The sequence below is a fragment of the Papio anubis genome, chromosome 2 (assembly GCF_008728515.1).
Source record: "Papio anubis isolate 15944 chromosome 2, Panubis1.0, whole genome shotgun sequence".
NCBI classification, from domain to species: domain Eukaryota; kingdom Metazoa; phylum Chordata; class Mammalia; order Primates; family Cercopithecidae; genus Papio; species Papio anubis.
In genome coordinates this window covers 174,309,810-174,329,000 of record NC_044977.1, presented here as the reverse complement: position 1 = coordinate 174,329,000, position 19,191 = coordinate 174,309,810, and the positions used below count along the sequence as shown (strand labels likewise).

General features: G+C 37.7%; 1 protein-coding gene across 15 annotated transcripts in view; it reads right to left on the bottom strand.

The window, feature by feature from the left end:
• CMC1 (C-X9-C motif containing 1) overlaps positions 1 to 19,191 on the bottom strand; it is an 82,607-nt gene that overhangs the window by 43,986 nt on the left and 19,430 nt on the right. For 13 of the 15 annotated variants that reach the window (XR_004182319.1, XR_004182320.1, XR_004182321.1 and 10 more), the window contains one exon: positions 17,141 to 17,230. Coding sequence is in view for 9 of the 15 variants with exons in the window: in XM_031663785.1 (XP_031519645.1) it covers positions 17,141 to 17,230 (90 nt within the window). In the remaining 6 variants the exon portion in view is untranslated. Of the gene's footprint in view, positions 1 to 17,140; positions 17,231 to 17,791; positions 17,881 to 18,323; positions 18,343 to 19,191 lie in introns of those variants that run through there. The other 2 variants (XM_021934929.2, XM_021934928.2) reach the window with 2 other exon arrangements.

Genomic DNA, 19,191 nt, shown 5'->3' with positions numbered 1-19,191 from the left:
TGAAGGTTGTCCTTATGTTAGTGTCCTACCAGTCTGTAAGGTTTTGCTCATTTTTCAAATCTTGTTTTTTTCCCCCTCTCTGTTTAGGTGTTTCCTTGATCTATCTTTAGGTTATGATTCCTATTCATTTCCATCCTAAAAGTTTTATGTCAGATTTTTTTTTTTTTTTTTTTTTTTCAGTTTTAGAAATTTCCATTTGGGTCTTTTTTACTGCTTCAAATTCTCCGTTAAGATTTCCTATTTTTATTCATTGCAAACATATTTTCCCTTATGTTCTTAAGCAATTATGACAGCTGCTTTAAGATTCTCATCTGCTAATAACAACATATGAGTTATCTTCAAGTTAGCCCATTGATTTCTTTTCGGAATGGTTCATGTCTTCTTGTTTCTGTGTACACTGAATACTTTTGCATTCTACTGCAAACGTTGTGAGTAATATGAGTAAAAAGTTTGGGTTCTGTTTTTTCTGAATAATTTTTTTCTTTTTCATTTAAGCAGGCAATTTAATTTACTTTAAGTATGCATGCACACATACTTTCCAAGGCCTACAGCTACACCAAACCCTGTCCTTGGTTCTTCAAACCAACAAGACCGAGGGGTTTTGTTTGTAAGAGTTTTAGCCACCCTACCTGGCAGAGACTCACGCAGTGCTATTTCCTTACTTCAATGTTTGACTTCCCTCTATTTTCTGTCTGCTTTTGTTTACTCTCCAGTGCTTTTGGGCATTTATTTTTCCTATTTTGTTCATAAGTTATAGTAGTTTTCTGCAGAAGGAATTGTGCAATGGAGCTATCAGGCCATGCCAGAAACAGAACTCTTTATAAACTTAATAAACTCATTATAAAATTTTAAATCATACTAAATTTAGGTAATATAAAGTAATAGCTAATTGATCTAATGACATTCTTTCTGATTGACCCCATTCACAATGTGCTAGTCAGCCACTATCAACTGATTAAAGTTGACACAGATGAACTGTATTTGCTATCTTTGACATAGTTAAAAGGTACATTATTAAGGAAACACACTAGGCTGGGAATAAAGATAGCTGAATTCTAATAATGGACCTGCTATATTGACAAGTCAGATGATACCGAATAGATAATTTACTCTTATGCAACCATGTCTTTCTATTCCCCACTGTACCTAACACCATGTATTGCACATAGTAGTACTGAAGGAGAGTTTGTTGAATTAACAAATCAGTGTAGTTACGGTTTTTTCTGGAGGGGAAGTTGTCTATGTGAAATCTTAAGGGAAGGCAAAGGAATACAAATGTCAGTTTTTAATCTATCACTATCCAAGTTGAACATGTTTACTGATCGTACACTAACAGAAAAGAGAACTTGCATAATGTGCACAAAAACATTAGAGCCACCACAATTGTACAAACATTCTACTCCCTTGTTTCCCTTTAAAAGAGAGATTTTTACTACTGTCTGATAAAATGGTTTCAAAATGAAATAATAAGACACTTCAAAGCAAACATATCCAAAATTAAATTCTGAGTCCATCTACCACCAATAATAAAATAAAACAATAAAATTTCTCCACACACAGTCTTCCTCATCTCTGCTAACTATAACTCCTCCTTTTTTACATGTTCAGGACAAATAAGGAGTCATCGCTTTCTCTGTTGCCTCTACTTTCAAAATATATCCCAAATGTGCTCATTCTCACCACTTCCATTTTTACCAACCTTCCAGTCCACCATCATCTGTCAGCTGGAGTATCTCAATCACATCAATCACGCAATTATTGGTGTCTCTAATTCTCCCCTTGTCCCTATTCCACCTATTATTAACATAGCAGTGAGAACTGATTATAAATCTCTTTTCTTTGAGATGTCTCTTTTCAATGTCAAAGCAATCTTCATCTTTCCATTTTTCTCCTTACTAGCTACAAGTCCTCAGTACCTAGAAGACCCTGAAGGATTCTGCCTCCAAATCATTTTGCTGAACTCCTCCGTATTCACTCTACCCCTCATTCATTCCAACTTAACCACAGTGACCTTTTTGGTGTCCCTTAGTCATGCCAGCTTCACTTACACCTCAGGGTCTTTGCACATGATATTCCTTCTGCCAAGATCATTCTTCTCAGAGATATCTGCATTATCTCACTCCTTCACCTCCTTCAAGAATTTGGTCCACATGTCACTTTCTCATTAAGACCTATATTGATCACCTATTAAAAACTGTAGTCTCATTTTCAACACCAGCACTCCCCACTGACCTTATCGAAATTTATTGCTCTCCAAGGCACTTATATTTACTTATAATGTTTATTCTTTATCCTCCCCTATGCCACTAAAGTTTATAATTTTCAAGATTTTTGTCTATTTTATTCACTGTTCATAAAATGCTAAATGACAGGGAATAATAAATATTTTAAATGACTACATTCCACATAACACTAAGGTTCAAGTGCTCAAAGGAATCAGAAAATTCTTTATTTGCTTTGTAAAGTTATATTTTTAGTGATGTAATATTTGGGTAACACTAAAATATATGCAAACAGTATTACCAAATGCAAATACAATGGAGACAACCAGTGTATTAAAACGTGACACCAGATAAACTTGTTTGTGGGCCTCAGAATAAAATCTCTATCATATTTATTTAATTAATATCCTGAAAATTTGAATAAATCATAAGAAACCATTATTCTTTAAAACTGTTGCCTTATATGACTTAGAATTTATTCTATACTTTCTATCTCCCAAAAGAGAAAACCACAAAAAGAAAATGGAAGGAGATACATACTAGGCTGCAACTGTCACCTATAACTTCTGATTTAAAATCTGCTTCATCAAAATCACACATTGTTGTCATGTGCTGGCTCTGTAAATGCAACAAAATGAAGCCCAATACAATAAAACTGCATTTATCTCTTTTGTACATTACTCTTCAAAGCAAATTCTGTCCCCAGCCCCTCAAAAAATGGCTGATTATTATTAACTGGTTTTAAATCTGAAAGTCTAATACATTCCAGAGTTTTGTACAAACCAAATTGCCTCCTTTGTTATTTTTCCAACAGATATACAAGATTCCTATAAAAACGTCTATTTCAGTAAAATGTAATTATCTGTGGGTATTTGCAAAATGTTTACCAGCGTCAGGCTCTGATTACCAATGTCAATTTGCAACTGCAGGATCATCAGGTAACTTAAGTGAAGTGTGATCTTCTACTCAGATTGTATATATAAGCACATCTGCTTGAAGGCCATATTTAATTTTAGATTAATTTCTCATAAAAGGATTTAAGTCTACTATAGCAAAACAATTCAAAGTTAATGTCTAGGAAGATTAGAACACTAAAATATTGTTAATGAAGTATTGGTTAAAAAGCTATGACTTTTATAATAACATATTCATTTTAACAATATTTTAAAATTTCAAGACACGTAATTCTTTGCATTTGTGTTCAAATGTAGATTTTACACAATTATACCTTCAAAGATGAGTTAGATAAACTGGTTGTTTAAAAAACTATATTCACCCATCCTGACAAAATTCTCACTAATTTTGTCATTTAAATTTTTAGCATTTAAATATTTCATAGGGGCCAAAACGGCTGACTGGAAACATCTGCGACAGCTGCGGTCGAAGGCTCCCACCAAGAACGGAAAGGGCGAGTGAATCCTGCACCGGCAATTAAGGTATGTAGGTTTTCTCACTGGGACTGGCTAAGTGGTTGGCACAACCCACAAAGAACAAGGAGAGCAGAGTGAAACAACGGGCCACCCAGGAGCCGCACAGTGCAAGGGGAGCTCCCATCCCCGGCCAAGGGAGACGGTGAGTGATTATGCTATCCTGCCTGGAAAACTACACTTTTTCCATGGATGTCTGCAACCCGTGGATCAGGAGATCCCCTCGTGAGCGCACACTACCAAGGCCTTGGGTCCCAAGCGCAGAGCTGTGCAGATTCTCCGGGGCCGCTCGGTTGGAGACTGCCTAAGACTACTGAGTTCCTAGGGAGAGGGGTGGCTGCCATTACTGCAGATGATGGCTGCTGCCTGAGACTACCGAGCTCCCAGAAGGAGGGGCGACAGCCATCACTGCAGCTCCGGTCTGCCATTTTCCCCTGCCGGTGCCAGGAAGACTGGGTGGTTTGGACCCAGGAGGAATCTCCCACAGCAGAGCACCGTGGCTGTGGCAGACAGCGGCCAGACTGCCTCTTCAGTTCAAACCCGGATGCATCTCTCCTCACTGGGCAGGGTCTCCCAGGGGGAATTTCAGCAGGTCCAGTCAGGGGTTTATGGACAGACCTCCCTGGGATGGAGACCCTGGGGACAGAGGTGGCTACGATCTCCTCAGATCAGCAGACTTAGTCTTTCCCCTGCTGGCTCTGAGAAATTGGGGCAGTCCAGACAAGTAGGATTCCCCCTAGAGCAGCACACGCCCTGAGCCAAGGGGCAGCCAGAGTGCTTTGTTAAATGGGTCCCTGACTCTGTGTGTCCTGACTGGGTGGGACCCGAATAGGGGGTTGCCAGACACCTTATACAGAAGCGTTCCCACTGGCATCAGGTCAGTGCCCCTCTGAGACCAAGATCCCAGAGGAAGAAGCAGGCAGCCATCTTTACTGTTGTGCAACCTCCACTGGTGACACCTTCAGATGCATGAGGGAACCAGGTAACTAGGGTCTGAAGCAGACTCCCAGCAAACCACAACAGCCCTACAGAAGAGGGCTGTAAAAAACAAACAAACAAACAAACAAACAAAAAAACTAGCAGTAACAATGATGACAGCATAAACAAAAAAGTCCTCACAAAAACCCCATCCAAAGGACATCAAAGACTGAAGCTAGATAAACTCATGAAAATGAGAAAGAATCAACTAAAAAACACTGAAAACTCAAAAACCCAGAGTGCCTCTTCTCCTCCAAAGGATCACAACACCTCTCCAGCAAGGAGAACTGGGCTGAGGCTGAGATGGATGAACTGACAGAAGTAGGCTTCAGAAGACGGGCAATAACAAACTTCACTGGGCTAAAGGAGCATGTTCTAACTCAATGCAAAGAAGCTAAGGACCATGATAAAACATTGCAGGACCTGTTAACCAGAATAACCAGTTTAGAAAGGAACATAAATGACCTGATGGAGCTGAAAATCACAACCGGAGAATTTGCAATAAGTATAAATAGCTGAAAGAAAGAATTTCAGAGCTTGAAGACTATCTTTCTGAAGTAAGACAGGCAGACAAGATCAGAGAAAACAGAATGAAAAGGAACAAACAAAACCTCCAAGAACTATGGGATTATGTAAAAAGACCAAACCTACGACTGACTGAGGTACCTCAAAGAGACAGGGAGTATGGAAACAAGCTGGAGAACACACTTCAGGATATCATCCAGGAGAACTTCCGCAACTGAGCAAGACAGACCAACATTCAAATTAGGGAAATTCTGAAAACCACAGTAAGGTACTCCACAAGAAGATCAACCCCAAGATGCATAATCATCAGATTCTCCAAGGTTGAAATGGAGGAAAAATACTATGAGCAGCCAGAGAGAAAGGCCAGATCACCTAAAAAGGGAAGCCCATCAGACTAACAGTGGACCTCTCAGCAAAAACCTTACAAACCAGAAGAGACTGGGGGCTAATATTCGATATTCTTAAAGAAAATAATTTCCAACACAGAATTTCATAACTGGCCAAACTAAGCTTCCTAGGCAAATGAGAAACAAGATTCTTTTCAGACAAGCAAACGCTGGGGGAGTTCTTCACCACCAGACCTGCCTTGCAAGATCTCCTGAAGGAAACAGTAAATATGGAAAGGAAAAACTGTTACTAGCCACTACAAAAAAAAAAAAAAAAAAGAAAAAAAGAAAAAAAAAAACACTTTAGTACAAAACCCAATGACACTATGAAGCAACCACATCAACAAGTCAGCAAAATAACCAGCTAGCATCATGATGGCAGGACCAAATTCACATATAAAAATATTAACCTTAAATGCAAATGGGCTAAATGCCCCCAATTAAAAGACACAGAATGGCAAGCTGGATAGAGTCAAGACCCATTAGTGTGCTGTATTCAAGAGACCCACTTCATATGCCAAGGCACATATAGGCTCAAAATAAAGGAATGGAGAACTTACCAAACAAATGGAAAGCAGAAAAATGCAGGAGTTGCAATTCTACTTTCTGTCAAAAGACTTTAAACCAAAAACATCAAAGAAGACAAAGAAGGGCATTACATAATGGTACAGGGATCCATTCAACAAGAAGAGCTAATTATCCTAAATATATATACACCCAAAATAAGAGGACCCAGATTCATAAAGCAAGTTCTTAGAAACTCACAAAGAGAGTTAGACTCCCACACAATAATAGTGAGAGACTTTAACACCCCACTCTGAATATTAGACAGATCATCAAGACAGAAAATTAACGAAGATATTCAGGACTTTAACCCAGCTCTGGATCAAGTGAACCTGACAGTGATCTACAGACTCTCCACCCCAAATCAACAGAATATACATTCTTCTCATCACCAAATGCACTTACTCTAAAATCTGTCACATAATTGGGAAGTAAAACACTCCTCAGCAAACGGAAAATAATTGAAATCGTAACAAATAGTCTCTTGGACCAAATTAGAACTGAAGATTAAGAATTCACTAAAAGCCACACAACTAAATGGAAATTGAACAACTTGTTCCTGAATGACTCCTGGGTAAACCATGAAATCAAAGCAGAAATAAATAAGTTCTTTGAAACCAATGAGAAGAAAAAGACCACATACCAGAATCTCTGGGATGCAGCTAAAGCAGTGTTCAGAGGGAAATTGATAGCACTAAATGCTCACAACAAAAAACAATAACAAGTTCTGAAATTGAAGCAGTGATAAATAGCATACCAACCAAAAAAAGCTCAGGATCAGGCGGTTTTACAGTTGAATTCTACCAGAGGTACAAAGAGGAGCTGGTACCATTTCTTCTGAAACTATTCCAAACAACTGAAGAGGTGGGACTCCTCTCTAACTCATTTTATGAGGCCAGCATCATCCTGATACCAAAATCTGTCAGAGATACAACAAAAAAAAGAAGGCTGGACGTGGTGGCTCACACCTGTAATCTCAGCACTTTGGGAGGCCAAGGTGGGCGGCTCACGAGCTCAGGAGTTTCAGACCAGCCTGGCTAACATAGTGAAACCCCATCTCTACTAAAAACACAAAAAAATTAGCCAGGAGTGGTGGTGGGCACCTGTAATCCCAGCTACTTGGGAGGCTGAGGCAAGGATAATTGATTGAATCTGGGAGATGGAGTTTGCAGCGAGACGAGATCATGCCACTGCACTCCAACCTGGGTGATATTGCAAGACTCCATTTCAAAAAAAAAAAAAGAAGGAAAACTTCAAAAACTTCAGGACAATATACCTGATGAAGATCAATGTGAAAATCCTCACTAAAATACTGGCAAACCAAATCCAGCAGCACATCAAGATGCTTATCCACCATGATGAAGTCACCTTCAGCTCCGGGATGCAAGGCTGGTTCAACACACGTAAATCAATAAACCAATTCTTTACATAAAAAGAACTAAAGACCAAAACTACATGATTATCTCAATAGATGCAAAAAAAGACCTTCAATAAAATTCAACATTCCTTCATGTTAAAAACTGTCAATAAACTAGGTATTGATGGAACATACCTCAAAGTAATAAAAGTCATTCATGACAAACCCACAGCCAATATATACTGAATGAGCAAAAGCTGAAAGCATTCCCCTTGAAAACAAACACAAGACAAAGATGCCCTCTCTCACCACTTCTTTTCAACACACTATTGGAAGTTGTGGCCAGGGCAATCAGGCAAGAAAAAGAAATAAAGGTTATTCAAATAGGAAGACAGGAAGTCAAACTGTCTCTGTTTACAGATGACATGATCCTATATCTAGAAAACCCCACTGTCTCAGCCCAAAGGCTCCTTAAGCTGATAAGCAATTTCAGCAAAGTCTCAGGATACAAAAATCAATATGCAAAAATCACAAGCATTCCTATACACCAACAATAGACAAGCAGAGAGCCAAATCATGAATGAACTCCCATTCACAATTGCTACAAAAAGAATAAAATACCTAGGAATACAGCTTACAAGGAAAGTGAAGGACCTTTTCAAGGAGAACTACAAGCCACTGCTCAAGGAAATCAGAGAGGACACAAATGGAAAAACATTCCATCTCATGGATAGGAAGAATCAATATCGTGAAAATGGCCATACTGCCCAAAGTAATTTATACATTCAATGCTATTCCTATTAAACTACCATTGTCAAGCATCTACTAGAATTCAGAATTAGAAAAACTTCATAGAATTAGAACAAACTATTTTAACATTCATGTGGAACCAAAAAAGAGCCCATATAGCCAAGACAATCCTAAGCAAAAAGAACAAAGGTGGAGGCATCATGCTACCTGACTTCAAACTATACTACAAGGTTACAGTAACCAAAACAACATGGTTCTGGTACAAAAACAGACACATAGACCAATGAAACATAATAGAGAACTCAGAAATAAGACTGCACATCTACAACTATCTGATCTTCGACAAACCTGACAAAAACAAGCAATGGGGAAAGGATTCCCTATTTAATAAATGGTGCTGGGAGAACTGGCTAGCCATATGCAGAAAACTGAAACTGGACCCCTTCCTTATACCTTATACAAAAATTAACTGGGAGGCTGAGGCGGGTGGATCACTTGAGGTCAGAAGTTCTAGACCAGCCTGGTCAATATGGTGAAACACTGTCCCTACTAAAATATAAAAATTAGCTGGGTGTGGTGGCGCATGCCTGTAGTCCCAGCTACTTAGGAGGCTGAGGCTGGAGAATCACTGGAACCCAGGAGGCAGAGGGTGCAGTGAGCCGAGATCATGCCACTGCACTACAGCCTAAGCAACAGAGTGAGACTCCATCTCAAAAAAAAAAAAAAAAAAGAAAGAAAAGAAAAAAAGAAAAAAAAAATTAACTCAGCTGGGCGTGGTGGCTCACACCTGTAATCCCAGCACTTTGGGAGGCCGAGGTGGGCGAATCACAAGGCCATGAGTTCAAGATCAGCGTCCCAACATGGTGAAACCCCATCTCTACTAAAAATACAAAAAAATTAGCCGGGTATAGTGGCACATGCCTGTAATCCCAGCTACTCGGGAGGCTGAGGCAGGAGAATCGCTTGAACCTGGGAGGCAGAGGTTGCAGTGAGCCGAGATCATGCCTTTGCACTCCAGCTTGGGCAACAAGAGTGAAATTCCGTCTCAAAGAAATGAACTCAAGATGGATTAAAGACGTAAATGTAAAACCCAAAACTATACTAGAAGAAAATCTAGGCCAGGCGCGGTGGCTCACGCGTAATTAGACCTGTAATCCCAACACCTTGGGAAGCCGAGGCAGGAGGATCACAAGGTCAGGAGATCGAGACCATCCTGGCTAACATGGTGAAACCCTGTTTCTACTAAAAATACAAAAAATTAGCCGGGCGTGGTGGTGGGCGCCTGTAGTCCCAGCTACTCAGGAGGCTGAGGCAGGAGAATGGCGTGAACCCAGGAGGCAGAGGTTGCAGTGAGCTGAGATCACGCCACTGCACTCCTGCCTGGGTGAAAGAACAAGACTCCGTCTCAAAAAAAAAGAAAAAAAAGAAAATCTAGGCAATACCATTCAGGACATAGGCACGGGCAAAGATTTCATGACAAAAATGCTAAAACCAATTGCAACAAAAGCAAAAATTGACAAATGGGATCTTGTTAAACTAAAGAGTTTCTACATAGCAAAAGAAACTATCATCAGCGTGAACAGACAACCTAAAGAATGGGAGAAAATTTTGGCAATCTATCCATCTAACAAAGGTCTAATATTCAGAAGCTACAAGGAACTTAAACAAATTTACAAGAAAAAAACAACTCAATTAAAAAGTGGGCAAAGGGCATGAACAGACACTTTTCAAGACATTTATGCTGCCAATGAACATGAAAAAAAGCTCAACGTCACTGGTCATTGAAGAAATGCAAATCAAAATCGCAATGAGATACCATCTCTTGCCAGTCAAAATGGCAATTATTAAAAAGTTAAGAAACAACAGATGCGGTGAGGCTGTGGAGAAATAGAAACACTTTTACACTGTTGGTGGGAATGTAAATTAGTTCAACCACTGTGGAAGACAGTGTGGTGATTCCTCAAAGACCTAAAACCAGAAACACCATCTGACCCAGCAATTCCATTACTGGGTATATACCTAAAGGAATATAAATCATTCTATTATAAAGATATATGCACACGTATGTTCATTGCAGCACTATTCACAATAGCAAAGACATGGATTCAGCCCAAAGGCCCATCCGTGATAGATCAGATAAAGAAAATGTGGCACGTATACACTATGGAATACTATGGAGCCATAAAAAGGAACGAGGGACATGGATGCAGGGACATGGATGAAGTTGGAAGCCATTATCCTCAGCAAACTAATGCAGGAACAGAAAACCAATCACCACATGATCTCACTTACAAGTGGGAGATGAACAATGAGAACACATGGACACAGGGAGGGGAACAACACTCACCGGGGTCTGCTGGGGGCAGGGAGGGAGGGAAAGCATCAGGAATACTTAGGTGATGGATTGGCCAGGTGCGGTGGCTCACACCTGCAGTCGCAGGACTTGGGAGGCCAAAGCGGGCAGATCACCTGAGGTCAGGAGTTTGAGACTAGACTGGCCAACATGGCGAAACCCCATCTCTACTAAGATACAAAAATTAGCCAGCGTCATGGTGTGCTCCTGTAGTCCTAGTTACTTGGGAGGCTGAGGCAGGGGAATCACTTGAACCCAGGAGGCAGTGGTTGCAGTGAGCTGAGATTGCGCCACTGCCCTCCAGCTTGGGCAACAGAGAGAGACTCAGTTTCAAAGGAAAAAAAAAAAAGAAACCCAGGTGATGGGTTGATAGGTGCAGCAAACCACCATGGCACAAGTTTACCTACGTAACAAACCTGTACATCCTGCACATGTATCCCAGAACTTAGAAGTAAAATTTCATTTACTTCTAAAGCCAAATATACTGCATCTTCCTCTGTGAGAAGAAAATTAGCCATTTTATTCAAGGTTATTTATATCCAACTGCATACAGTTTTATTGCAAAACTGTCCTGTTTTCAGAAACAAGATAATCATAATAAGCTATTGAGTCTGACAATGAGCATATGAGCTAACACATACAACTGAAAACCACTGGATCAATAAGTAATAACCATTATACAGCAGTCCCCTGTTATGCATGGGGGATACTTTCCAAGCCCCCTAGTGGATGCCTGACACTGCAGATGCTACCAAATCCTACATGTACTATGTTTATTTCCTCTACATACATACCCCTGATAAAATCTGATTTATAAGTTAGGCACAGTAAGAGATTAGCAACAACTAATAAAATAGAATGTTTATAACAATAAAAGTTAAGTGAATGTGGTCTCTCTCAAAGTATCTTATTGTACTATAAATATCCTATTACACTAACCCTTCTTCTGATGATGATATGAAATGATAAAATTAGAACCTCAGTTGAGCACAGGTAATTGAAACCACGGAAAGTGAAACCACAGGTAAGAAGGGCTGCTATATACTTTGTTCAGTTATTTTTAAAATAACTCAGCTGTATTTATGATTGATATAAGCCTATTACTCATGATTCCATTGGCATAACTAATCAGGCGTGATAGGCATACATAAATAGTTACTGCTAAGTAACTTTTATTATGTCCATGTGCAGAAAAGAGTTAACATAGCAGGCATGACACTGCCATCCTTAAAAAGCTTGCTTGCAAGATTGGCCCTCAGGTGACATCGGAGAACTCGGATCTCGGGAGTGTCCTCACCATTTCCTAATTAATAAGAGTGGCTCACTGTGCCCAAACTGTTTGTGCAAACAATATGGTTTATGCTGAACATCTGCTTTCCTTCTGAGAATCTGAAATTTTGGTACATGTTAGGCAGAGGGTTCCCAAATGACCAACTCTCAATAAAAATTCTGGGGACTGAGTCTCTAATGAGCCTCCCTGGTAGACAACATTTCACATGTGTTGTCACAATCCAATGCTGGAGAAATTACACACACCCTGAGTGACTCTACCAGGAGAAGACTCATGGAGCTTGTGCCATGGTTTCTTCTGAACTTTCCCATATGCCTTTTCCCTTTATTGATTTTGCTTTGTATCTTTTTGCTGTAATAAATTTTAGCTATGAATAGGATTATATGCTGAGTCCTGTCAGTCTTCCCAGTGAATCAACCAATCCAATGGTGGTCTTGGGAACCCATAACATAGTCCAGTGTAAGTTCAAAGTGCAGAAACTATGCCTTATATCTACTTGTATTTCTTAGACTGTATAATATACTCATATATAATAGCTATTCATCATATGCAGTGATTATTTTCCTTTTAATATATCCAAACTAGTCTCAAGATGTGTTGCATATCCACTTCAGCATTAGTTAATACCGTTGAACTGGTTAATGACAAAAATACATGTAATACGAGTGGTACACCTCAAACAACAAATAAAAAGGCAGGTTTTTGGCAGCTTCAAGTAACACAGTTGGACAGAAGATTGATTACTTTGACCATGTATATAGTCTGCAGCTCTGCAACCTATTTCAATGCTATTTTGATAATTATCTGCCTGTAAACTTCCTAAAGAACATTCTAAGCATGCTTAACTTGATTCTTTTTTGTTTATTCACTTATCTTTGGAATTTCACAAAATAGAACATACTTCAGTTCTGTGTGATTGACAGAACAGGGTATTTTATCAAGCTTCTTTGTTATTTACCTACAGCTCTGAGATGTTTCAAACAAACAAATAACCCATGCTTCCTTGTACTTTATATAATTCTTTCAGAGCTATATCTCACTTATTGGACAACAGATCATAAAGACTGCAACATAAGTAGAAAACGAACATTAAAATAAGGGAAAAGAAGGCCCAAGGGATGAAAGGAGTCTGTAAAAGAATACAGCTAGGTTAAAGAAAGTTCCAACCCATCCCTGATGACGAAATACTTTTTTGTCTTTATCTGTGACAGCAAAAGGAAAAAAGAGAAAAGGCTCTTATTATTTCTAAAGCAAACGTCATTATCCAATATAGAGACTTTATAGCAAATGTCGACTATGCACTTCAAAAAAGCAAAGAAATATAATGAGGAATTTTTATAAAACACTACATAATTCAGTGACTCTTCCTCTTACAGAGAAAAATGTATAATACTAGTATGCATACTTTACCTATATACGGCAAACAATATTTTTAAAACATTACTAACATAGAAAACATAAATCATTAAATTAGTGAAGTCAAACAGCTAGAAAAAGACACAAAGTTGAAATCCAGAGTTTGTCAAACCATCTCCCTAAGACACAAGGCGCTAACTCCTAGATCCAAGAAAAAGTAATGATTTCATCATTACATTTGGTGGGATATTACTGTTTTGGCTTTTGGAAGGTAAGGAAAGTGGGAGGAAGTAAGAAAGCGATTTGGCCATTCTAGAGTTTTCCTTCACTTCCATTCCCAATGTACTCAGTGTTCACTGTGTTAATTTCTACCAGTATACTTTAGTCATTTATTTTAGCGGCTTTATTCACTGCCAATAATATCACTAGCAAGGAAAAAATACTATAAAATTAAATTTTATATTTAAATCAGTAACTTTTGATACCAACAGAGTTTATAATCTTGTCAAAGTTTCCCCAATAGCAAGATCAGGATTCTCCTTTCTAATCTCTAAGTCAAGCCACCTTTTCAAATCAAATCAAAGTTCAAAAAGGAAAGGTGCTAAGCACTATTCTTCTCTTCAAAAAGAAACATAGGCCGGGCACAGTAGTCCATGCCTGCAATCCCAGCACTTTGGGAGGCCAAGGCGGGAGACTTGTCTGAGCCCAGGAGTTGGAGACCAGCCCGCACAACATAGTGAGACTCCATTTCAAAGAAAAAGGGGGAAAAAAAGAAACCAAATACTTTCGTGTTTCTTACTTTACATTATTAAAAATACATTTTATAAAGACCAAGATTCAAGAGTCGACACCATTTGAATAATATGAAAACTAATTGTCACCCAAAAGCTAAAATTTTTTGGTATTACGTTATAGTTTTCATTATATTGAAATGGCATATTACTGGAACTTACACAAATTCATTGTAGAATTAGAATCATGTAATTCCAGATTAAAATTAAATTTTAGAATTACAAGGGTATATAATGATGAAACATTCTAAATGTTATCTACTGCTTGACAAATTTTAACTGTATTTAAACATTAGGTGAAATATGCAACTCAGACTAATTCAGTGTACAGTAAGTAAAAACCAATGGTGTATAGATAAAGAGAGTATAATGTAAGCTGGTTAAAAAATTATAATGAAGAGACAACTAGTAAGAATATAGCAACCTGGCTGAAATTGATATTCATTAGGGTACTCCTCACATCAATAGGTAACATTTGGACTCTGTGGTCTTTATCAGTGTCCCAGCTGGTAATGGTTGAAAGTTAATGCCTTACCCAATTCTGTTCAATTTTCTATCCTAATTAGCCCGCCAGATCTATAGCTGTGAGCACCAAGTGTCTGTGCTCAAAAGAAACTAATTAATGCTAGCAAATTAGATCAAGTCCAAAGATCCAACAGCCAAACTCTTAGTTAAATGCTCCTTGTTAATAGGAAGTGTAGCTGTCAATAACTGCTGTTGGTGACTATAATGAGGCATCTTTCTTTCATTGAAAGTGATTTCATTTCTCTTTGTCCATGGAAAAGCTGTTCCATTCCCTTCACAAACCTAAGTTGCTGACAGTCTGACCCAATTCTTATGATCAGCTGGGTTGAAATGACGTTTAAAAAAAAATCTAACGGAAAAGCTTTCCTACATAATCATGTTTTAGGCATTTAGCAGAAAGTCAGACCACTTATTAAAATTCCTGTATCTTTTATCTAAGAACTATACAATTGGCATACATAATGCTTTTATACAAAATCCTATAATTATTTAATAAAGCAAAAGCTATAAACAGTAAATAAACTACAATGGAAATGTCCCGATTCTAAATTATGTCTTACTGTTCAGTTTAAATGAAGTTTTCTTTTGATGCTTGAATAATTCTAATGTATATCATTTCCTAATTTATATGGTTAGAAAATAGACTTCTTATTCTCTTATCAATTTTAGATTCTAAAACATTGTTTTGAATCACATGGCCTAAAAAATCAATATATAAGAAATTCAAATTATGTTATTACATTCTAATATAGATGAATACATTTAAATAATCCAAATGAATCACAGATTTTAAGATGCTTTCAGTCTTCAGAAAACTCAAGTATGTTGAAAAAGCAAAAACTTAACTACATCAACATCCTAAACAACTTCTGATGAACTGAAAATTAAACACTTATTTTCTGTACCATTATAAAACACTAGTTTTGTAACACAAATAAATATTTTAAAGTTATACTCTATTCTTTCATTTCAAAAACCAAAAACAAAGTTTCACTGTCTAAGAGACAATGAAAGACAGTTCTGAAACCCAAAGTCATACAATCATTCTGCATTTTCCTTGGAATTATGTCAGTAAAATTTAAATCTGTAATTGAGTTAGCTCACTTTCTTTCATTCCAGGTATAAAGACAATATGCTACATGACAGCATAAATACAACTTATATGTATAACTTCAGACTGATATATCAGTAATAAGTAAATTTCCCTAGCAATAAAAAGCCCTACAACTTCAGTATAGAGTTTTTAAGTTTTATCTCCCGTCACCTGAATCAGGATATACATTTTTTAAGTTCTATGAGGAATGTGCACATTGTACCTCTTGTGACCATAAACATGACACCTGCCAATGCCATACATGCACTACTTGCAGGTGTCAATAGGTTGACTTCTCAAGACACCTGGGGGTAGGTGTTACAGAAAGGTACTCTGATTAAACTATTAAACTAATACAGGAAAGCAAGAGTAAAACCACAGGATGGTTATTTATATGAGTTTTAAAATGGATAGGTCATAATAAGTTACTGAAGAAACAAAAATGACCATCACACATTGTTGAGTCCAAAGAACTACTCTTATTTTATTACCTCCATTCATCAATTGCAAAGGTCCTCTCTAAGGGCAGAGGACAGAGAAGGGAACAAAAGCATTCCTAGTCTCCAAATGTTATTGACCCAGTCCTGAAATTAGAGTTGACACAGCCCTGCTCCCCTGTAGAGAAGCTTGCAGTGGAAGTGCAGCCCACCATCCTCGCTAAAAATTATTGTGTTCCCTCAACAAAGATGACCACACGGAAACTGAAGAAGTAAAGCCAGGAAAATAGCCTATGTCCATAAAATTTTGTTACTTCTTTTTGATGGCCCTTCCAAGAGGTAGAATTTTTTTAAAGCTATTTCAACAGTAATATTGCCATGTGCTTTTCTAATAACTCATCATTTACAAATGTATTATGGCCTCACTTTTCACCTTTCACTGCTTTGTTTACATGTTTCACTAGAATATTGCACATCAATCACTGATGTCTCTAGATCTACAGGAGTATTTCATGTTAAAACATTTTCCAAAGAAAACATACATGTGTAGCTGTCTAGTGTATGTATTTACATAAATATCCTCCACTTAGAAACGTAAAACAAAACAAAAACCCCAGACTCACTGTAAGTCCTATCAGGATTCTATTAACAATTCAGTAATAGACAATGACACCAAAGAAAATCACCTTAGAATATATATATATATTATATATATACATGTGAATATGGTGACAGATGGAAAACAGGTATAGGCTAGATCTGATGTTTCTTCCTCCCCTATAAAATCATCAGAATAACTTGTTTCTCCAAATTACTCATACCAAGTTTTTCTATGGATATAACTGTACCTCTGAGGGTAAAAAAAAGATGTTTTTTACTAGTAATTTAGGGAAATATTTTTAAACTGTAAATGAATTGAACATCACTGGAAGTTCTGAAAGCTGAAATACTGGTATTTCAGCAAAAGGGTGAGAAGCAATTCATACATATTAATTCACTGACTACTTGATTCTGGGGCTAAGGATTAAATTCAGATCATATTATTAAAAATAAATTTGATCTTTACATGAATATTTGAATCTTACCTTGAACTTGTTCAGAACACCTCTCTTTGGCCTTTTCTCTCATTATTTTAGGGATCAAAATATCTTTTTCGACATGTCTGAGATGCTGGTCTGAAAAAAAAAAGATCTTTCTTTAATAAAGTCTCAAGCAAATCACCAGATTAAAGGAAAAATAAGACTCTGGTTTACTTAAAAGCCTATGCAAATATACTCAAAACTTACAACCTTATGAAATTGTGATTATTTTAGTCACTGAAATTCATCATATTTGCAATGATTTTTTTATATACAACAAAAAAATGTGAGGAATACAAGCAACATGTTTCTTAAAATTTCTGCAAACTATACTATGACATTTTTACTTTATAACATATTCCATGCAGTCTTGTCAAAGTTGGCATCTAAATCATCACTCCCTTATTAATATAATCCACAAAAGAGAATTTTCACTGATACTGAGATCCAAGAATAGATGAAGAGATACAAGATTAAGAGACACGCAAGTAGTTTTTCTACCTAGCAGTAAGAGTAGCCTAAAAAAGAACTAGCAGAAGAAAAGGTGGAACTGCAAGTCCATATGAAAACAAAGCGTATGTGATTTCTGTGCATTTTAAATACAACTTCTACAGTTGAACTAAAATGGCAAATTGAACACCTGCTCTAGAGTCCCACCTGCTCCTTAAATGCTAAGAGAGTCCTGAAAAATAAACAAGGGATAAGTGTCTTCAGTGAACCAAAAACGATGAGGAATCTCTGAAAGATAAAAAGGCAGATTAGATCAGATTAAATGAGGTAATCATATTGCTATAGAGTGTCCAGGAAAAAAGCGCATGCCAAAAGTGGGCACTGCTCCATGCTCTGAAGCAGCAAATATGAAAAGCAAGAAAACTTCCCTGGGGGAAACTAAACAGTTATTAATTAAAGTGACTCAATAGGAGGCAAATGGTCACCTCCTCTGCTGCCTTCAGGTCATGGGTGAAAAAGGTATATATAGCTATTTATACCCAAAAGACCAGACAGTTTCCCATTAAAAGAATACAGGAAAGAAGATTTTAGATTATTGTGAAGTATAATAAATATACTGAGGCAAATACAAAGACCTGAGTCCTCAGACAGCAATGGACCATGTCTGAAACCCCAGAATCCTAAAAGCTTCAAAAGGGAATAAACACTGCCTACATAAAAGAAAGAGAATCAGATTTACGTTATGGCTCGCTAGCAAGACATGATGCAACAAGACAATGGAGAAATAACTTCCAAGTTCTGAGAGAGAATTATGAAGAATTCTAGAGTCTTTAAACAACCAATTATAAGTGAGGTTAAGAACATTCAGATATATAGGAACTAAAATGCTTACCACCTTCAAACCCTAGAGAAAAAGAAGTAATCTCCTTGTTACAGTTGATCCTTGAGCAACATGGGTTTGAACTGTGGGGGTCCACTGAAAACTACAGATATTTTGGAGATGCAAACCTATATTGTATACCAACTTCTCAGGCCGACTTTTCATACACATGGGTTCTGAGGGGCCCATGGTAGGACTTGAGAATGCACAGGTTTTGGTAAATACGGGGCTCCTGAAACCAATCCCCTACGTATACTGGGGAATGACTACTATGTGCAACAACAACCACTAATCAAATTTAGTCATGTGGAACAATAAACAATAAACTATCGGTCAGAGGGCCTGATCTGGGAAGACTCAAAGTTCTGGTGGTTCTGGTGTTGGTTTCAACAGCTACAAAAGCTGGGGCTGGAGGATTTACTTCCAAAATTACTTCTTTTTTCATATATGTATCTGACACCTGGCCTGGAATGGCCAAAAGAAGTGCTCAGTTAGGACTGTAAACCAGAACATCTACCAACGGCTTCTCTACCTGGAGCTATGCTACAGCATTCGTTCATGCTGCACTATACTGATTCCAAGCCATTAAGGATAGCCCACACTCAAGTGGAAGGAAATCAGATTCCATTCTTGGTAACAAAACCACATTACAGAAAAGCATGAAAGATGGGAGATAATTTTGTAACCTTCTTTGTAAAATAAAGTATCTCACAAGATGTAACAGAGA